The 18,400-nt window shown below is 36.8% G+C and overlaps 1 protein-coding gene across 9 annotated transcripts in view; it reads right to left on the bottom strand.

The window, feature by feature from the left end:
- Pcdh7 (protocadherin 7) overlaps window positions 1–18,400 on the bottom strand; it is a 407,806-nt gene that overhangs the window by 205,168 nt on the left and 184,238 nt on the right. For 4 of the 9 annotated variants that reach the window (XM_051174100.1, XM_051174098.1, XM_051174105.1 and 1 more), the window contains one exon: window positions 5,346–5,562. The exons of 1 other annotated variant lie outside the window; for it this stretch is intronic. In XM_051174100.1, the coding sequence (XP_051030057.1) occupies window positions 5,346–5,562 (217 nt within the window). The remainder of the gene's footprint in view (window positions 1–5,345; window positions 5,563–18,400) is intronic. 4 more of the 9 variants (XM_051174103.1, XM_051174102.1, XM_051174101.1 and 1 more) reach the window with 2 other exon arrangements.

An 18,400-nucleotide genomic window follows, 5' to 3' on the forward strand; every position in this document is an offset into this window, starting at 1 on the left:
AATTTACATCAAATCCACCTAATTTTAATTTAATAAAAAAAAAGATTTGTCCCCAACTCTTTAAATAATAGCAAAGTTTTTAGCCTTTCCATATAATGCACTTAATAGCATATCTATGTGCAGATTACTAATTCCATCACAATTATTTTCTTCTACAAAGCTGGGGTCTGTGGTGGAAGTAACTGTGGCTAAGTATAGTGCTTTAAAATAATTATACACTTAAAAGAGGCAGGATCCAAACTGATGCGATTAGGCTTCAAGATCTGTTTGGAAGCCACTAGATTCTGTCCATGGCACTGCTAAGTGCCTTCTAGGACAGTATCGTCTTAAATTCTTTTATCCTCCAGTGCATCTTTCACTGGCAGGCTACAGAAGAGCTGCACCACACATCTCGATTGGCTGAGACCTGACAGCATCTCTGATCACCGTCTCTGTTTAATCGCTAGGAAGGAGGAAGAACAAGATCGTCAGGAAGCAGTGACATAGAGATTTCTTGGGGACACTTGGGAGGTACAGACACATGTCTCAGATGGCTGTAAAAGTAGTCAGTGACATAATGGCATCTAGGTTGACAGGGAGACGTGCAGAACTCAGAAACAAAACCCCCAGCAAGGCACAGTAGTCTCTTCCTATAGAAAATAGTGCCAGATACCTATTTTGAGTTCCAAAGTTGTACTATTCATACATAGCTAGGGATCTGGAGGCAGGTGAGAAAGTTTTGAGATATAGCTCCATCTAAACGAAAACAACACAGGCTAACATCTATTACAGAAGAAAGTCTTATAGCTGTCACAAGAGATGGATGTTGAGGAAAAGAGAGAGGATGCTTGACTCCACACGGAAACGTGCTTGGTCTCTGCTCTCATTCTGCTTGGCCATAGGAAAACAAATTTTCCTAATGAATGCCCATGTTCATCTGAATGTAATGTGAAAATGTAATGCCAAAGAGAAAATGGGTTCGCCGTGCACTGTACCATGTTTCCATTTCCAGGATCAAGGTAGTTATTCTAAGTGCTACTAAAAGCATGGGAAGTGATGAGACAGACAAGGCATGGCATGAATGGATGAAGTAATAGAGCCAACCTTATATAAGGTTGACAAAGTGTAGAAATAGGATTTGAAGTTATTACTGGAAAATGCTCATTGTACTTTTAAAGAACTGAAAAAGATAAATTCAGAGAGTCAATTAGGGGCTTGGAAGGGTCAAACTCCTCACCTCCTTGAATCTTTTAAAACCTCCCTGGTGCATAAAAGTGTACCTAAAGAAAATACACATACTGGTCTTTGTCCATTCTTACTCTGACCTCTTAGATGTCAAGCAAGAAGAACCAATACTTCCTCCACTGGGGCAGGAATTAGTATCACCTTGTGTATGCAAAGGGCACTGAAGCCACCGTGAAATTCATCTCCAGATGGTTCTTGCATTATGGAATTCTGAGATCGTCTCCCACACTGGGCTTGCAATGCCAACATCTCCACCCACCTAATCAGAAATCACAGCCCTGACTCCACCCTCGTATTTGATTTACGTGACAAATGTGTTATCTACTATTAGAAGGCACAGATGTTACGTGGGCTGTGAGGAAGGCCTTAGAATTACTACTGCCATGCCCACATAGTACATATAAAATAAATCACTGCCCATCTCACCAGGAGATGACTCTCTCCCTGTCTCTCCCCCTCTCCCTCCCCCTTCCTGTTCTCTCTCTCTCTCTCTCTCTCTCTCTCTCTGTGTGTGTGTGTGTGTGTGTGTGTGTGTGTGTGCCCCTCTGCTTGCCTGCCTAGCTGTATCTATATCTCTGATATTTGTAATGAAGACTAAAAGATAGTAGAAGAATCCAATATAAGGTCATAATCATAGATTGTTGGACTACAGTGAGATTTCAAAGTTAATTTACTTCACTGCCACAAAGTTAATCAGCCACAAACTAAGAAGAGTTATGTGTCCAGCCCACCAATGATATCAATGTTTGAATTAGAAGCCAAGGAGAGTTTTTCCTGCATCTGAGCTTGTGATGGATGTACCAGATATACCAATGACATATACAGAAAAAACAAACTGGCTTTTCAAAGCAGATTCAGAGTAGGGCCTTTAAAAGAATAAATAGACTAGGACTTACAAGTAAGGACTAAGATTAATACAATAGTTCCCAAAGAAAGTGAAATACATTCCCAAGAGTTCACTATTAAGACAAAAGAGCAAGCGAGATGTAGTCAATGTTTGTCTTTACTGTAGTGATGCCTTTATGCGTAATGTTCTACTTGAACTATCAACTCCTTGATACAGTTTTCAAATATTTTATCCAGCATTTTATCATAAGTTTATACCATGAATTTTAATAATTTTATTTTATAATTTAATAATTATAACTTAATGATTAAAACATTTAATAATTTTAACTAATTTCTTGTAAATTTTTAATAAGTTATCAAATAACAAATTAAATCATTTTACTAATAAAATATCAGCATTAAGTCATAATGATAATAATTCAAAGAAAAGGCATGTATTAGTGATTATTGTTATAGATAAAAATATAATTTTCCTAAAATATCTATAGAGGCATAAGTGTCATTAAACTTTCTAGAAATTCACCTGAACATAATCCTGAGTCTCTAAATAAGGACTCAGGTTGCAACAACTTATGTTCATTTAAACACTGTGGTATTTTTTGCTTGCAATGGGACTATGTAAAAATTGAAAAAAAAAAACTCATGGGTCTTATTAATGAAGTTATTTTCATAATGAGTTGCAAAAAAATAAAAATTTTAGCAAAATGTAAATAATTTTCCATGAATTTTTATTTCAATTTTTCTGTTTTGGTGACTTCCTTGAAATAACACCTTTGACAACTTATTTGTGACCCTAACTTATTTCTGGTTCATGACATCACATTGGAATGTCATATGTTACCATGCTGCAGTTTATTTTCCAAACTATTCAAAAGAGGAAGTGATTTCTGCACAGTTTTATACAGGTTAGCATTGAAGGAATATATTTGACAGCATGCACAATGGTATTTTCATGGGGAATCTAAATATAAATCGAAATAAATCCTGATTAAAACTTAACCAAGCAAAAAAACCCACAGATTATCTGTATCCCAATTAAATATGACAAGTGAATACTTGACAGGTTTCTGTTCTAATTCTGTTTATGGCAGAATGGCCCATTAATACTGAAGATGAAATTACCAGAACTCAAGAAATACAATCCCAATTTATAACTAATGGTGATCCAAACAGAACTGTTACTCAAATGTGCACTGTTGTGTCTGGATTGCTGAAAATGCTTCTTATCTACTTCTGTAATTACATATAGATCAGGTATAGCACAGTTCTCAGGCAGCATCAAATGATAAATCACTTACATGAACCCTCTGTATCAAGTGCCAGCCATGTGTAGAAAAATTGGTTGTGTTACCATGGCTCTTTATGTTGATAGGATGTAATACATGGTTATGTAAAAGAACGGGAACCTTCTTTAGCAAATGTTTCTCAGTGAACTTTGTATTCTGTTTGTATACACCCCTTTTTTATGACAAGCGTATTTCTGAAAATTGACCTATGTGGGCTTACCAAGCATAATTATACTTTAATTAGGCATCATTTCTTGATTGTTTTTAAAATGTAGAACATCTTTAAAGAAAAAGAAAAATAACAGAAAAACACCATCTTATGCTTATAGTGCCAGGGTTACAAAAACAACTGACATCCTCCCCCAGAAAAGATTCAACGATACAGCATGCTGTTTATTTAAAAAAAAAAGTGAAATTTATTATTATCAAAAGGTAACTTAATATAAAACAGAAACTCCAAGTGCAATGAATCCAGTCCTGTGTGTATGTATGTATGTATGTATGTATATTTGCATATATGTTTACTAATTTAAAATTTATTTTGTCCAAATAATTTTAAATATACTTGCCTTAACTATATACCCAGAGGCATTTTAATCTACACCAAAATGTTACACTCATTCCAAAATGTTACACTCATTCCAAAATGTTACACTCATTCCAAAATGTTATACCCATTTCAAAATCTTCTGACAAAATATTGCTTTTTTTGGAAAGACCATATCAAACTCTCTTCCACATTAACACACACCACCATTCACACAGATAAGCATGCCTAACAGCCACGAGGCAAAATGCCTTTTAAAACCTGAATAATTGATCAAGAGGGGCAGCAATCAACAGGACCTGATATCAAATCTAATAATAATGTAGAAAGATAATTGTTTAGTATAACTTAGTTTACAAAACTTCACTTGGGCGGGGCTGTCACTGTTTGATTTGTTCATTGCTGGATTTTAATATTCACAGGTAAAATTTTGAAAAAGAAGCTTGTTTTTCTTTGCATTAGTACTCTGTCTTGTCTTTGTACCACCGAAGAAACTGGTAGTAAAGCAAGGAAAAGATCTCTTCTTCATTAGCGGATTGAGGTGGTGAATATCATAAATCCATTTTTACTATTCACGTCACCCATGCCTTTCTCGATAAATAACAAAATCGCACTGGAAATAGGAATGGAGTTAGGAAGTTAGGAAAAGCTTTCTCACGCTACCGTTTGGCATAAACATATTCCTCAAATGTTCAATTAGTACTCAAAATGCAGAAAATAAATACCACAATTGTCTTTAGGAACACGAGCCAAATGTGAAAGCATTTACATATATTGTCTTAAATATCATTTTATGATATACACAAAGGCATGAGGGAGAATTTTGGCAAGTGTGAGAATAGCCTTACAATGAGGTAAGAGTAGGGAGAATTACACTTTGTTCTGTTTACTTTAAGGGAAGAGGAGCACTCGTGGTATTTACTGCATGCTAGGGAGAGCAAGAAGCTGCTGCAGCTCCCATCCATTTCACCTGGCACCCAAAAGGAAAGGGTCTGGGGATGCATTGCTGAGCATTCAGGAAACTCAAGCCAAGTGTGTTCATGGCCATTGCCTTTCACTAAGATTGGCTAGTGACAATTGAAGAAATAGTTGCATGACAAAAATGAGTAGGAGGAAAGAGTCAAATAAGGCCTCTCCTAGTGGTTGTTGTTTAGCAGTTGTACCCTGGTGTAGCATTTTCATAGCAGGGACTGCTCTAATGGACTTCTAGGTGCATTTATTTCTGAGGAGCTGTTTGAAACGATGGCATAATTTTATGACTTTTATCTACAAAGTTATGCTTCTTTATTTGGTCATATCTGGATTTTAACCGAGTGTTTAGTATTTTTAAATAGTTTTGGTGTGACCTACTTTGTTTTTATTTTAGACTAGCTCTCACAAGCCTAGTTACTCTGGCTCCCTAGCGTGATTATGTGTGTGGATGCTGTGTTTGCCCCTACCATTTTCCATATGTTCTGCCTCACCAACACTGCCATCCGGCGTGGTCCTTTCATAGTTGTCCTCTGGGAGTGGAAGGGCACCCAGTCTTGGCCCTGATGAACTCTTACTGCTTGGTGTTTCTGACTCCTCCAGCCCGCTGTCATAGCAACTCTGCAGTGACCCCTGATGTGGGTCCTGAGGCTGACTCACAACAGAAAACGTCACTCTACGAAATGGCTGTAAAAGAAAAGATTCTGAATGTCACTAAGATATAATACTTCACATTATCTTATTTCATAAAATACATAAATTACACACTTAAAAGCATATAGACACTAATTCAATGCAAAATGATTACACATGTAGAAATATATCTTGATAACTGTATATTATCTAAGACAAAGCCTAGAGATTATACTATTTTTTTTGGGGGGGGGGATCATCTTTTGAAAGAGCAATAAGGAAACAAATGTTATCCAACACGAATTGAAATCAAATAGACTAGTTTTATATAATCAGCCCGTTACATTTTTTTCCCACAAATACATTTCATAAAAAAGCAAGGGTCAGTCAGGAATTTGGGGAGTAAATAAAACACTACACCAATCCATCGTGAAAGGATGTCTTTTAAATAGTTCATCCAAATGGCAGAATGCATTCACATCCAGTCCATCAGATACAGACTCTTACACCCTTTTGCTGGCACTCAGCTACAAACAGTGCAGCTGTGGATGTGGCATTAGGAAATTGCAAATATTTATTACTTTGTTGCAATAAAAAAAATCTATTTGAAACTGTAAGGGGCATAGTAAGACAACCTGTAAAACTCTCTCCAACCCATTAATGGGGAATAAATCAAAAAAGACTCAGCTGCATGCGTTTCCCATAATTGCACTTCATTCAAACACAGTAAAGTCAGGTGTGGTGTTTATTTGGTTTATTGGATGTTCTATAAAACTACCCAACTAGACCCAACAAGTACTGTGCTAGTGGCAATGTCTGGTCATGTCGACTGGGCATGAAATATGCAAGTTATCTTAGTTACATAATAAAATGAAAGTAAAGCTCTTTATGGGAAAAACTAATGGTGCATCATCCATAGAACAAACTAACACATTAAGGGAATGTACAATACTGATGATATGACATGAAATGTAAGTGCTACATGATGCTTTATTAGCTGTCTGAAATTCTTTTTTATAATCTTTATTTAAATTATAAATCTTATTTTACATACCAATCCCAGTTCCCTCTCCCTCCCATCCACCCATTACCCCCAGCAATCCCCCCTCCCACCCTACATCCACTTCTCAGGAAGGGTGAGACCTTCCATGGGGGATCATCAAAGTCAGTCACATCATTTGGGGCAGGACCCAGGACCCCCCCCCATGTATCCAGGCAGAGAGAGTATCCCTCCATAGGGAATGGGCTCCCAAGTCCATTTGTGCATTAGGGTTCCACTACCTGAGGCCCCCATCACTACCCAAGCCCCACAACTTTGAAATTCTTAATAACAGTTCATATATTAATCCTGCATGAATTTGAATGTGACACCAATGGACATAGTTAACATACTTACAACCTACAACACCATTCCTTTCCAGTACACAGTTTAAAACTACTGTTGCCAAAACATATTGTAAATTTAAGAACTTTTTCTGGATGTTTATTGATTGAAAGCTCCCGGTACAAATCTCTGACCACAACCATGCCCAATAGGACTTTGAAGTTCTAAGGATTATCTACACATGGTAGATTAATAATGAGAAAGTTAATAATTGTGGCATTTTTGCCTAATTTATACATTGGTTTTGTTAAAAATTTATATCCACTTCCACAAATGTCTCCTTTATTCTCTTATAAAGAAAAAAAAAATCTATAACATCTGCATTGCTGATAATTCCTCCTACTAGCTCATCCCTTATGAGTTTCATAGAAACATACAGTCTATGAAAAATCTTTTTCATCCTATTCAAGCTCTCAACATGGGTGGGCATGAAATACCATTATGGTCTTTATAATATTTCATAGAATAGGGATAGTTATATGAAAAAATGGTTACACAGTATTTCATTGTGGATAACATACACATCATGGGACCAAAATCACACCCCCCCCCAAAAAAAACCCAGAGAGACATGGCCTCTATTTCACAAACATGTTATCTTTTCTTGTTAATGTGATCACTGTATTTTTCACTATTTAGAGAGAGAAATGATTTTTGTTTATCTAATTTTTTTATTTCTGCTTATATTCCTTCCTCTTTATCATTATCAGATGGACACACACTATCATCAATTGCCTGGGGAATTCAGTCTCCCTTTCAAAATGATGCCACTACAACTCTCTTAAAACTAACACGTTCTGCTCAGGTAACACTGCCAAACAGTGAAATATTAATGATTATTAATGTTAGTGATGTTAAGACAAGAAATATAAAGACCATGCAATGGGTTAAAAGCATTTATCTATCTAAAAAGCAAATGGAAGATTAAATGTTATTCATAATTCTACTTTAATAACCTTCAGATCTTGTAGGTTCAGCTTCAACTCTCAAAAGAAAAAAATTCAAAATGAATGAAAGCAGAGATACATAAGCTATATTATCTCAGAAAAGACTATGAGAAGTTATAAGGAATAGTGCTTCATTTTGATTTAAAAAAAAAGACAAAGAAGAAAAGGAAGGAAGGAAGAAAGAAAGGAAGAAAGAAAGAAAGAAAGAAAGAAAGAAAGAAAGAAAGAAAGAAATGAGGTGGTAATCTCAAAACCTGTGATGAGTTCTTTTTTCTCCCCTAATTACTATAACAATAACAGGTAGAAGGTCTATACTTCTAATGAAAAAAATGCCAAAAATAAATGTGATAATTCCACAATGGATTACATAATGATTGTCATAAACTTAGCATTTCATTTTCTTGATTTCCTGCCCCATTTTGATTGTGAATATTTTGATTTCCATAACTTATTTTAGAAGAGCATTAGAATTTTAAAATACTAAGTACTTAAACAAGCACTCAGTTCATCAGTTTCTTTTTGTATGAACGTTGTTTTCCTCATATAGTTTCCAAATGAATGCAAATATCATTCACATCAAAACTCAAAATGAAAAGCATCACACAGTGATCAAGAGCACACCCACCAATGATTTGATCAATTCTCAAAATGTGTCCTTAGAATTCTACAGCCCTGCAATATCAACATTATATCACTATATGTTATACTTTATTATTTTATATGTTTCTTTGTGAAAGTCACTATGGTAATAAATCCAACCTTGTAGGGAGAACAAAGTATTGGAGCTTAACCTAAGTATTGATGCAAAGGTTATAGTTCAACTTTCATAGCATGTCACACATATTCAGTTAGTTGGTATGTGGGCATACATGGAGAGCAGGGAGGATAGAAGGAGGGAGAGAGAAATAGACGGGGAAGCAGGATGAAGAGAGAGAGAGACCTATATTCTATCCGTCATCAAGTTGAATAAAGTGAGAGGACTGTTGGATTTTATAACAAGGGGTATAACACAGAGTTAATGCCACCTCCATATCGAAGGAACATGGGCTAATTTAGAAATGTAGACAGCGTGTTGACTTCCATACAAAAATTGCATTGCGTGCATCGCGGCGCTGTTTTTACTACTGGTTACACAGCGTAGAATAAAGTGATGAGTCCAGAGTTTATACTTAGAATTACCTAGAAAACTTGTAAACAATGAAATGCCAGTATCTATCACAACATAAACATTAAAAATAAGCTGCTCTAAAAGCCACCTGGGTTGTCCACCCTGTCTACAATTATAGCCATGTACTCAGAGCACACATGTAGGATCTGAAAGCATTCAGTCTCTTCTACATCAGGGTATGAGAAATATTTACCCACGCAAAAAAGGCTAAAAAGGCCTGGCAGCAACAGGGATGGACAGTCTAGCCTGTGTAGAGGATGGAAGTGGTCATCTATATGCCATACTTCATTACGTCACTAAAACTTGTGCTTATTTGGCACGCAATATCATCCCTTGCCTTTAAAAATTCTACACAGCGAAGAAGCTCAAAGGCTTGTAGATCCGTCTAAGCACAAACAAAACATCATGGCGTCCCAATGAAGTGCAAATGGAGACCTTGCTATTACACATGCTGGGAATCTTCAATGGTCCTTACAGGCATTTGGACTGAGATGTCTATGACAGGGGACACAGTTGAGAAGCAATTAGAACTTCCCTAGTGGGGGCGGATTAAATGAAGGAATGATTAAATGAAGGAACTGAGTGGAAACGTCCAATCACTGTTGAAGACAGGAAACTGTTAGTATAGAGAAGTTACTCTATACTAAAAATAATGTGGTCTCCTCTTGGCCAATCTAAACCCTGGGGAACAAGGGATGAAAGAGATAAGGGGGGGGGAAACACTTTACAGTGTGTACAAACTAAAAGACAAAAAGGTTTAGGCCAAGACTTATTTACTGATTCATAATTTCTTTCTTCATGGGCACGGGAACATATATGTTCATGGTAAGGTGAGTTTTTAAGATGCGAGCAAAACTAGGTGTTCAACGACAGAAGTCACAAATGGAAGAAAAAAAAAAAAAAAAGCTCAGTGAGAGGTAAACTAACCGCAACAAAGAATTATATTATATTCCTATTATATTCCAAAGAAACACAAAAGCAAAGTGAACTTCTTCCTTGGGTGCCTGCAAATGTGTATATGTATATATGTTTTAAATAAGAAAACGGAAGCTTTAAAAATAGCAGAAAAGGAAAAGCAAATTTTTCAAATTTCCCTATAGATTTTCTATGTGACCTTGGACAAGTTAGCTGACCTTTGGTTCTTATGCCTTAGGCCCAGGGTCTGTAAAGTAGAGATAATGGTATCTGTCCCTTAACTCTTGGAGCATTAATGAGATGGCTTATAAAAAAAAGCCTTAAGCTCCCTCCGAGACACATCCTATAAAAGGCACTATACCTCAGGCCACTCATAAATAACCAAAGTTACCTCTCATCACATTAGTTTGATTTGTTTTTTCTTAAAGAAACTATAGAGCTGGCTCAGTCATTCACAAAGCTCCCAGGTAGAAGTTCTAAAATTCACATAAAATTCCAAGCCTAATTTCTTGTCCCAACCAACAGATTATTTACAAAGTATTCATGTACACACGAAAGCAACCAAATACTTCAAGAACTACTTTAATTTTAATCCTCATTAAGCACAAATATCTTGCTGGTCAATTAATTTGTGAAGGCATTTATCAATGAAATTTGTATTTCAGTGCTATATACTAAAAGCTTATGCTTGAGGACATGATAATAGGGACTACCCACAATGCTGTGGAGATTGCCACAAATGTCTTCAAATTCCATCTGAGACACTAACTCTAGCTTAATTAAGCTGCATGCCCTCTCTCCAAATTCTAGGTGACAAACTGGACTCACATTGCTTTAAAAGTGTTACAGACTGGAAACCAGCACTGTTTATCATTTCATTCACTGCTTTTTGGTATCACATAGAGGTAGGTCTCTTATTTTTCTCTTGTCATGGGCTTTGAGAAGGCAGCCTCTTGCCTACTTCCCTTCTTGCTTGAAAATAGTGAATGCAAGGGTAGCAATGTATGACCATAGTGATCATTTGCATATAAAATTAATTCCATGAACTTAAGAAGGATAAACACAGAGTATAATCATCGCTAATATATAAAATAACCAGGTAACCAGGTTAAAATTTTCTTTGTCAGAAATTTAATGTATAGGAGTACAGGTGAATACAATAACACCACCTTTATTTTATTCATTATAAATTTTTTGAAGAATTTTTAAAAGTCTATTATACCTGAAAAGTGTTTCTGATGGTACGTAAATAAGCCCATGGTTGTAAGGGTATTCATTTTAATGTCTGCAACTATCAAAACATTTGAAGTGGTAACTGCACGGACTAAAAACACACGTGCCTTTGCTAAAGAAGTGATCAATTTGAGGGGAGAAAGTTGTGTGTGTGTGGGAGGGAGTGGACTTAAGTTTAGTAGGCCGTGTCTTTTTATATGTTCTGTTCCTCATGGTGAAAGAGCAAAAGCAATACTAGGTTAAGAGTTCAGATACTTTGCCATTAGAGTCCATTTTTTATACCTAGTGACAATACCTTTATGGGAATTTTATTTGCAAGAGGATGGGCCCCAAAGGAAGCCATCTATTGGAAAACACCTCGGGTTAAATCTTTTCCTTATTGGATCCTGCTGTGTCTAACAGACGACTTTATTGGGAACTTTAAGTCTGCACCTTCCCTTTTAGCTTCAGTAGTTTCTCCATAAATTGTCGCCTTATCTGGAACTCACATACAGCTGTCTCAGTCACATCAATTATTTCTGAACGGGCTGAAAGGCTTTTTCCCCCCAATTCACTTAGTTATGTCCATCAAACAGACTTCTAATGACTCTTTGTCAGTCACAAAGCACTGAAACAGCTATAAGGCAGCCCCTGCTGTAGGAGGAGAGCGGCGTTCTCTGTCGAAAGCACACAGCTCTCTGATGCTGGGAGAGGTGTCCCTGCAAATGCACACATGCTTGATACATCTGCAAACATTCTCAACCTGCTCTCAGCACTCCTGAATAAACATACCTAGGATTCTACAGTGCATTAGTGGTAGGATGTTTGGCAGGCCCCTCAAACAAACTTTAATCGGGTCTTTAAAATTTTTAGGGGCGCCTTCATGTACCAGAGCCTCAACATTCCTCCATACTTCAAAATGCCCATCTTCCTTTCATGTCAATAGATGAAAAGACATTCAGAAGACCCGTGTTGAGACATGTGGATTAGTTAATTACAACGCTCATTTGGGGAAAGTTAAATAGCTGTCTCTTTACCACTGTGCAGTTACATTTTTGACCTTGCTACTTGTATGTGCACTAGAGAAATTAGGAATCCAGAGGTGTGTTTCTTGGTTCTACAGATCAGGCCTAGTCAGTAGAAGAGAACCGGGATTCCAGTATGGAAACAGCAGTTCCTCATGCCAGCAAAGCACAATCTTCCTTCCAGTCAAGTTGTCATTTCCCCAGGCCCTTTCCATATGCATCTTATTTATGTTCCAATTTTACTGATTACAAGAAAAAAAATAGTCAATTTGAAAGTGAAAAGCACTGCAAGTACTACTTATTCTGAAGGGGGGAAGTGGCCTCTTCGTGTTTGTGTTTTCTCTCATGAAAAACGTCAGGAAACAGGGGAAGCAGTGTGGAAAATTTTTGGCAAAAATAGCCAAGCTAAGAACACAATTTCTTAGAGAAACAAATGTTCTAGAAGACAGTGAATTGGGAAGCTATACTATGGCCGCTATTAATTGTTAGATTTTTTTGACATTTAGTACTGGTTCCTTTTAAACCTAGTTAACAGTCTGGCAAATCTTTTTCATGAAGGGCCAAAATATAAACATTTTTGGCTCTTTGAGCCATAGATCACTGCTTCAGTTACACAGCAACTGTGATGTGAAAATAGTCATTGAACACAGAAAAGTAAATGGAAAGCATGTCTTAGGGAGACTTTATTTCGGTACATAGCATTTTGAGATTCTGATCATGTTCCCACTCACTAAAATGTTATTATTGTTATTTTTTAATATTTACAACTATGGAAGAGAAAAAAATCAATTTTATCTGGCTGGCTACCCAAAAAGAAGCAGAAGGCCAGATCTGGCAGAGATTCCTCATTCTGATACAATCCAGTACTAGGTACTGTACAAAGATGTCATGAAAAATTAGATCCAATTGTTGGAAGGGTGATTTCCAGTTTGTGGGTTATTTGGGTACGCTGTTTCAGAGACGGGTTGAGAAGCCTTGAATTGTGCAAATGCCTTACTCACAATTAATAGCCCAAAATACTGGCACACAAAAGAAAGTTATACAGATTTGGTTTGTTTTTTTTTACCTTGTTTCTTTTTAACTATGAAAATAAGACTATACCCTCCCCCTATCGAAGACTCAGGGGCATCAGAGATGAGGGGGCAGACATATGATAGCAGCTAGGGAATGGGGGGGAGTGCTATGAAGTGCCATCTTCTGGATGTGCTGTAGAAGATGAAACCATGAACACACAACAGCTATAGCCACCTGCAGATGGGCTACACAAACAATAAGGCGAGAGGGAGACCAGTTGCAAGGAATGTAAGGATGGCTAGGGGTTAAGAACAGGTAACAGTGGGTGAAGGCCATACAACACATTGTATACATGTGTGAAATTGTCAAACACTAAACTAAAGCATTGCAGAAGACTGACTTTCTATGCAACAGCTCTTCTTCACAATGGAAGTTTCTCATGTAAACTATGAGTATGTCATGTTGCTGTCTCCTTTGGACAAGAAGTCAAAGCAGAAATGGCTGAACAACAACAACAACAAAACCGTTGTGGACACTTCCTGTGCCCTCTTGTTAGAGTCAAGACTGTGTTACTGTCCCATCACTACAGCAAGAAGAAAACACAGTGCTCATAACACGTGTGTCTTTTCATGACTTCCTTCAGCAGTGATATTTTCACCTTCCGAAAGATTGATTCCAAATAAAGAAATGCCAGATGCTGACAGGAATGTGGATCCATCTTCTCCCTAACAGCTTCCCATAGGGTTCCAATGCGGAGACAGAATTGAACACTTACATAAGAAATGTATAGTGAACAAACAACTTTCTCATTGGACTTAAGCCCTGCTGGTCAAGACAGGAGTTATAACATTCTTTCAGTGGGGCCAAGAACAATGTGGTTGGGGAGGTCATAGGCTCTAGGGAAGGACTTAGAACTATAGTGCACAGTATCAAACTGCTCTCTGAATTCATACCTTTATACCCATAGAGCAGTGCAACGTTCAACCCTCTTTAGACAAGCTGGGTGTTTTATACATGGCACTTATTATAATAATGAGACTCGTGACTGGTCAACATGCAGAGTAAAAGAGGCTGTAGTCTTTGTCTCAGAGAGAGGCATTGGTATCATAGCCTAGGTTTTCCATGCTCCAGGCAATGGTCCTACACCCAGGAAGATAACAGATAAGGAGGGAGACCTGAGGTCAGGTGGGAGGAACTGAAAGGGAGGGTATACATATATGGAATTTTGAACTAAAATGAATGAATCCCTCCTTTGGAAGCTTGTATGGCCCCCTCTTGTAGCTGAAAGGAGAAGGCATTCAGGTCAGTTCCAGTTCAGGGTTTCTGGGCTCTGCTTCTGAAATGCACTGTGTCTTCAGTGAAAAGGGACTTACGTTCTACTTCTGGAGGGAGACCAAGGGTAGTAATAGCTGTATGATTTGGGATTCTGTCAGATAACCCTGACCAACAACACAAATGAGGGCTTCCCATGCTTGGTGTTGGTGTTTTGGCAAACTGTGTTGGTTAATTCAGGGGGCCATTTGTAAATCCAAACAAAGGATTAGGGGTAATCATGTGCAGACTTACATGTATTATAGGTCCTTTCTAATGGTAGATATTTAATAGTATGATCCCTTATGTTTTTTTTTTCAGACGTCCTTGCTGTTATTTTACCTTCTTCTCTATTTGTCTATTTCTACACTCCTTAACTAGAGACCTTCGTTCCAGTTTCCCCATTCAGATAGATCACTTACACCACACAATGCCTCTCTTCTTTAAAAAATAGAATCTTGTGTTAAATTTCTTATATATTGGGTATGAAGAGTAATGAGAAAATAATTTATGCACAAATATTTTATACTGTAATACTTCTTATACACAGAATACACCAGTGTGTCTTTTTTAATAATATTAACCACATGAGATAAATTTTTCAGGATAAATTCCACAGTTACTGTCCAATAGAACTGAAACATATATGCATGCCTTATAACTTCCTGCTCCAAGAGTGGAAATACACAGAGAACTGCTTCCATCAGTAAAATCTACCACACAGGATACTTCATGCTATTTGTTTTCCTGTTTTTTAATTTAAACATGATTACATCATTTCTCCTTTTACTGCTCTCCCTTCAACCCTACCCATGTCCCGTGCCATTCTCAAACTGATGGGTTCTTTATTACTTTTATTGTAATTTATATGTGACCCGAAGACTTTATTTAGTGTAGCTGGTCTTTGTATGACTTCAGGGCTAACTACTTTGTACTGGATAACTAATCATAAATCTTAATCCTTGGAAAGGCTAATTCTTTCTCTTTCTCAATGGTAATTAGTTACCTGTAGTTCTTCTGTCTTTGATTTGGAATGGTACCCAGTGAGACTTCCCCTTTCTATCTTAGCACATCTATTGATTTTACCATCAGACAAGTCTCATTTAGGCGCCATATTTTTGAGGCATCACAGATGTAGCTTCATTATTATTTCCAGGGAACTAAAATCTCCCAACACACTTGCAGATCTTAGGGCTCTTGAAATATTTTTGGATTCCCTCCTGCCATATCCCCTGAGTGTTAGGTGCTGGAGTTGTATTTGAGATGTACCCATTCAGCCTAGGATGCCCAAATACAGGCACTTGGGTATATTGTGTATACTTTCAGGTGTGTGTAAATAAAAGCCTTGAGGCTTTTGCAAGCAACGTCGCTATGATTTGCCCACCCACCCTTTTCTCTGGTTTTGGCTTCTATCCCAGATCTCCTGTCCATTTTCCCTACTTGCCCATACTCCATGCTCCAGAATGAATGTTACTTGGAATATATAAAAGACAGTCTAATGTGGTATCATGAGGAAAGTGTTGGCAAGTCTCTCTCATGCAGAACCTATCTAGCTTTATTTTACTTAACAAACCACCATAAGACCACCATGGTATCACAATCCACTTAGAAGTATTTCATAGCTCATAAGTTTTTTTTAAAGTCACCTGTATGCAGGATGTATGAAAACTTGCTTGGAATCTAGATCTGAAAATACTATAATCAAATCCTAACCCCAGCTTTATTCATGTCATGGCTTCAGAAAAGTCATTTCATCTGCCTGAACTTCAGTTCTAGCAATTAAAACAACAGTTTCTAGTAACTGGAACACAAAAGTCAAGCACTTGTAAGTACCAGAAACCTCAATTTATAAATTACTTCATATTAACCTGGAATAGCAATACAGCACTGAATAACATCTGCAGATTAAATAGGCACAAATAGTAGCTTAAGATACTGCTAATACTTGCTATATTTAATTTTGGTGCTGCTGTTGATAATTTCAGTGATATATGTATTTACCTTTATGTGTTTCATATATTAATAAAAATAGGGTTTGGTTTCTATTATTCACAAGAAGAAAATAGCTATACTGACAATTTGTCACCAAGCATTATTTGTTTTGTTTTGTTTTATTTTGTTTTTTTTTTGTTTTGTTTTGTTTTTTGCCTTAAAGGTTAAGGTTAACCAGGGGCCAGAGAGATAGTTCAGCAGTTAAAGTCCTTACTGCTCTTGCAGAGGACCTGAGCTGGGTGCCTAGCACACACAGAGTGGCACAAAACATTCCTAATTCCAATTCTAGTTCACGTTTTATCTTCTCCTGACCTTTGGGGCTGCCGGGAACATACTACACATACATACACAGGGGTGAAACACTCAAGCATAGCATAAAATAAATAAATCTAAACAATGTTTTAAGATAACATTAATGTATTTTGAGAAATGCAGAGCAGAGCCTCATTGCTACACTTTCTTAACTCACAGATAAGTACAAAAATCTACTGGCCCAACATTAAATGAACTCAATCGTCTTATACATACATATGTCCATGTATACATATCTATGTACATACATATGTACATGTATATGTCTCACATTGCTTTCTTTGAGTATTTTTATCTTCCTGGTAATTTGCTTATTTATTATGATTTTTAATTTTGTGGTTTTGGGGGTTTTATTGCGTGTGAGATTCTTGTGCCTTCCCATTGAAAAACATGGGTTTTCTTTTATATTTACCTGCTTGTTTTCTAAAGAGAGAAAGAGGGATGGATGCAGATGGATTAAGGAGTGCATCTGAGAGGAGATGGGGCTGGCAAAACTGTAATCAGAATATATTATATAAATTTTCAGTTAAAAAAAAAAAAGTCTGGCACAATTTGTAATCTCTACATGCTGTGTAAGAGATCTGTCCCCTCCAGGATGTGACATCTGAACCTTCACTTTCTCTCCATAGTAGCTTTTAATCGAGGGGATCCACAGGAAACCCTGTAGTCCAAGAGCAAATTCAACTGCTTCACTCACAGATGCCACAGCCCTCAAGAAGCCTTCCTTTTATGCACGGTGCATGAGAATTCCCCTGCTATAGAACTCTCTCTATGATTTGCCTTGCACCAAGGTCTCCAACAATGTAAATTATTCATGGCTTGGGGAGGGTATCACTTCTGGTTTCTAATTCCTTGAAGTACAAAGTTGGAGATTCTACTTATTAGCCTTTCTCTATTCTAGCAAATTATTAGAAAGTATATTTGCAATCAAATCAAATATATCAAATTGTTCCAATGTGTATTAATTCTTTTTTGAGTAAATATTTGAAGATATTATTACAGGCTTTAATCCATATTATAACTTTCATGAACATTTTATCTACTAATTTCAGTACTTGAACATAGCCTAAAGTATTACACTCTATATGATAAAGTACCTCTGAGCTGTGAGCTTGAGAGAATTGTCTTTGAAGAGGGGTCCAATACTAAGTATGAAATACAGAAAATAATTAGTCATTCTGCTTCAATGTCTTTAACTTTAAAATGACCAGCAACACAGATAATTCATATCTTTTTCAGCTGTTTAATTGTCTTCAGCTGTAAGAATGTATGTGCTGGGCCACTGATTAAATGGGTGAAATACATGATTTTAAAAGTAAATTTATCCACCCATTAAGGAAGTCCAAATACTTCATAGTCTTAAAAATATCAATTCAGATAGGTGGTAGTGTTACATGTCATTAATTACAGCACTCAGAGACAGGCGGATTTCTACAAATTTAAGGTCAGATTGGTGTAAAATGTGAGTTCCAGGACAGGCAGAACTGTTATACAGAAAAGCCCTATCTCAAAAAATCAATAGTAAAAAGAAAAAAATATATAAATTAATGCTTTTGGACTAGACTTATTCAACAAGAGAACATCACAAATGAAAATAAAAATATGCATGGTC

Source organism: Phodopus roborovskii, unplaced genomic scaffold, assembly GCF_943737965.1.
Source record: "Phodopus roborovskii unplaced genomic scaffold, PHOROB, whole genome shotgun sequence".
NCBI classification, from domain to species: domain Eukaryota; kingdom Metazoa; phylum Chordata; class Mammalia; order Rodentia; family Cricetidae; genus Phodopus; species Phodopus roborovskii.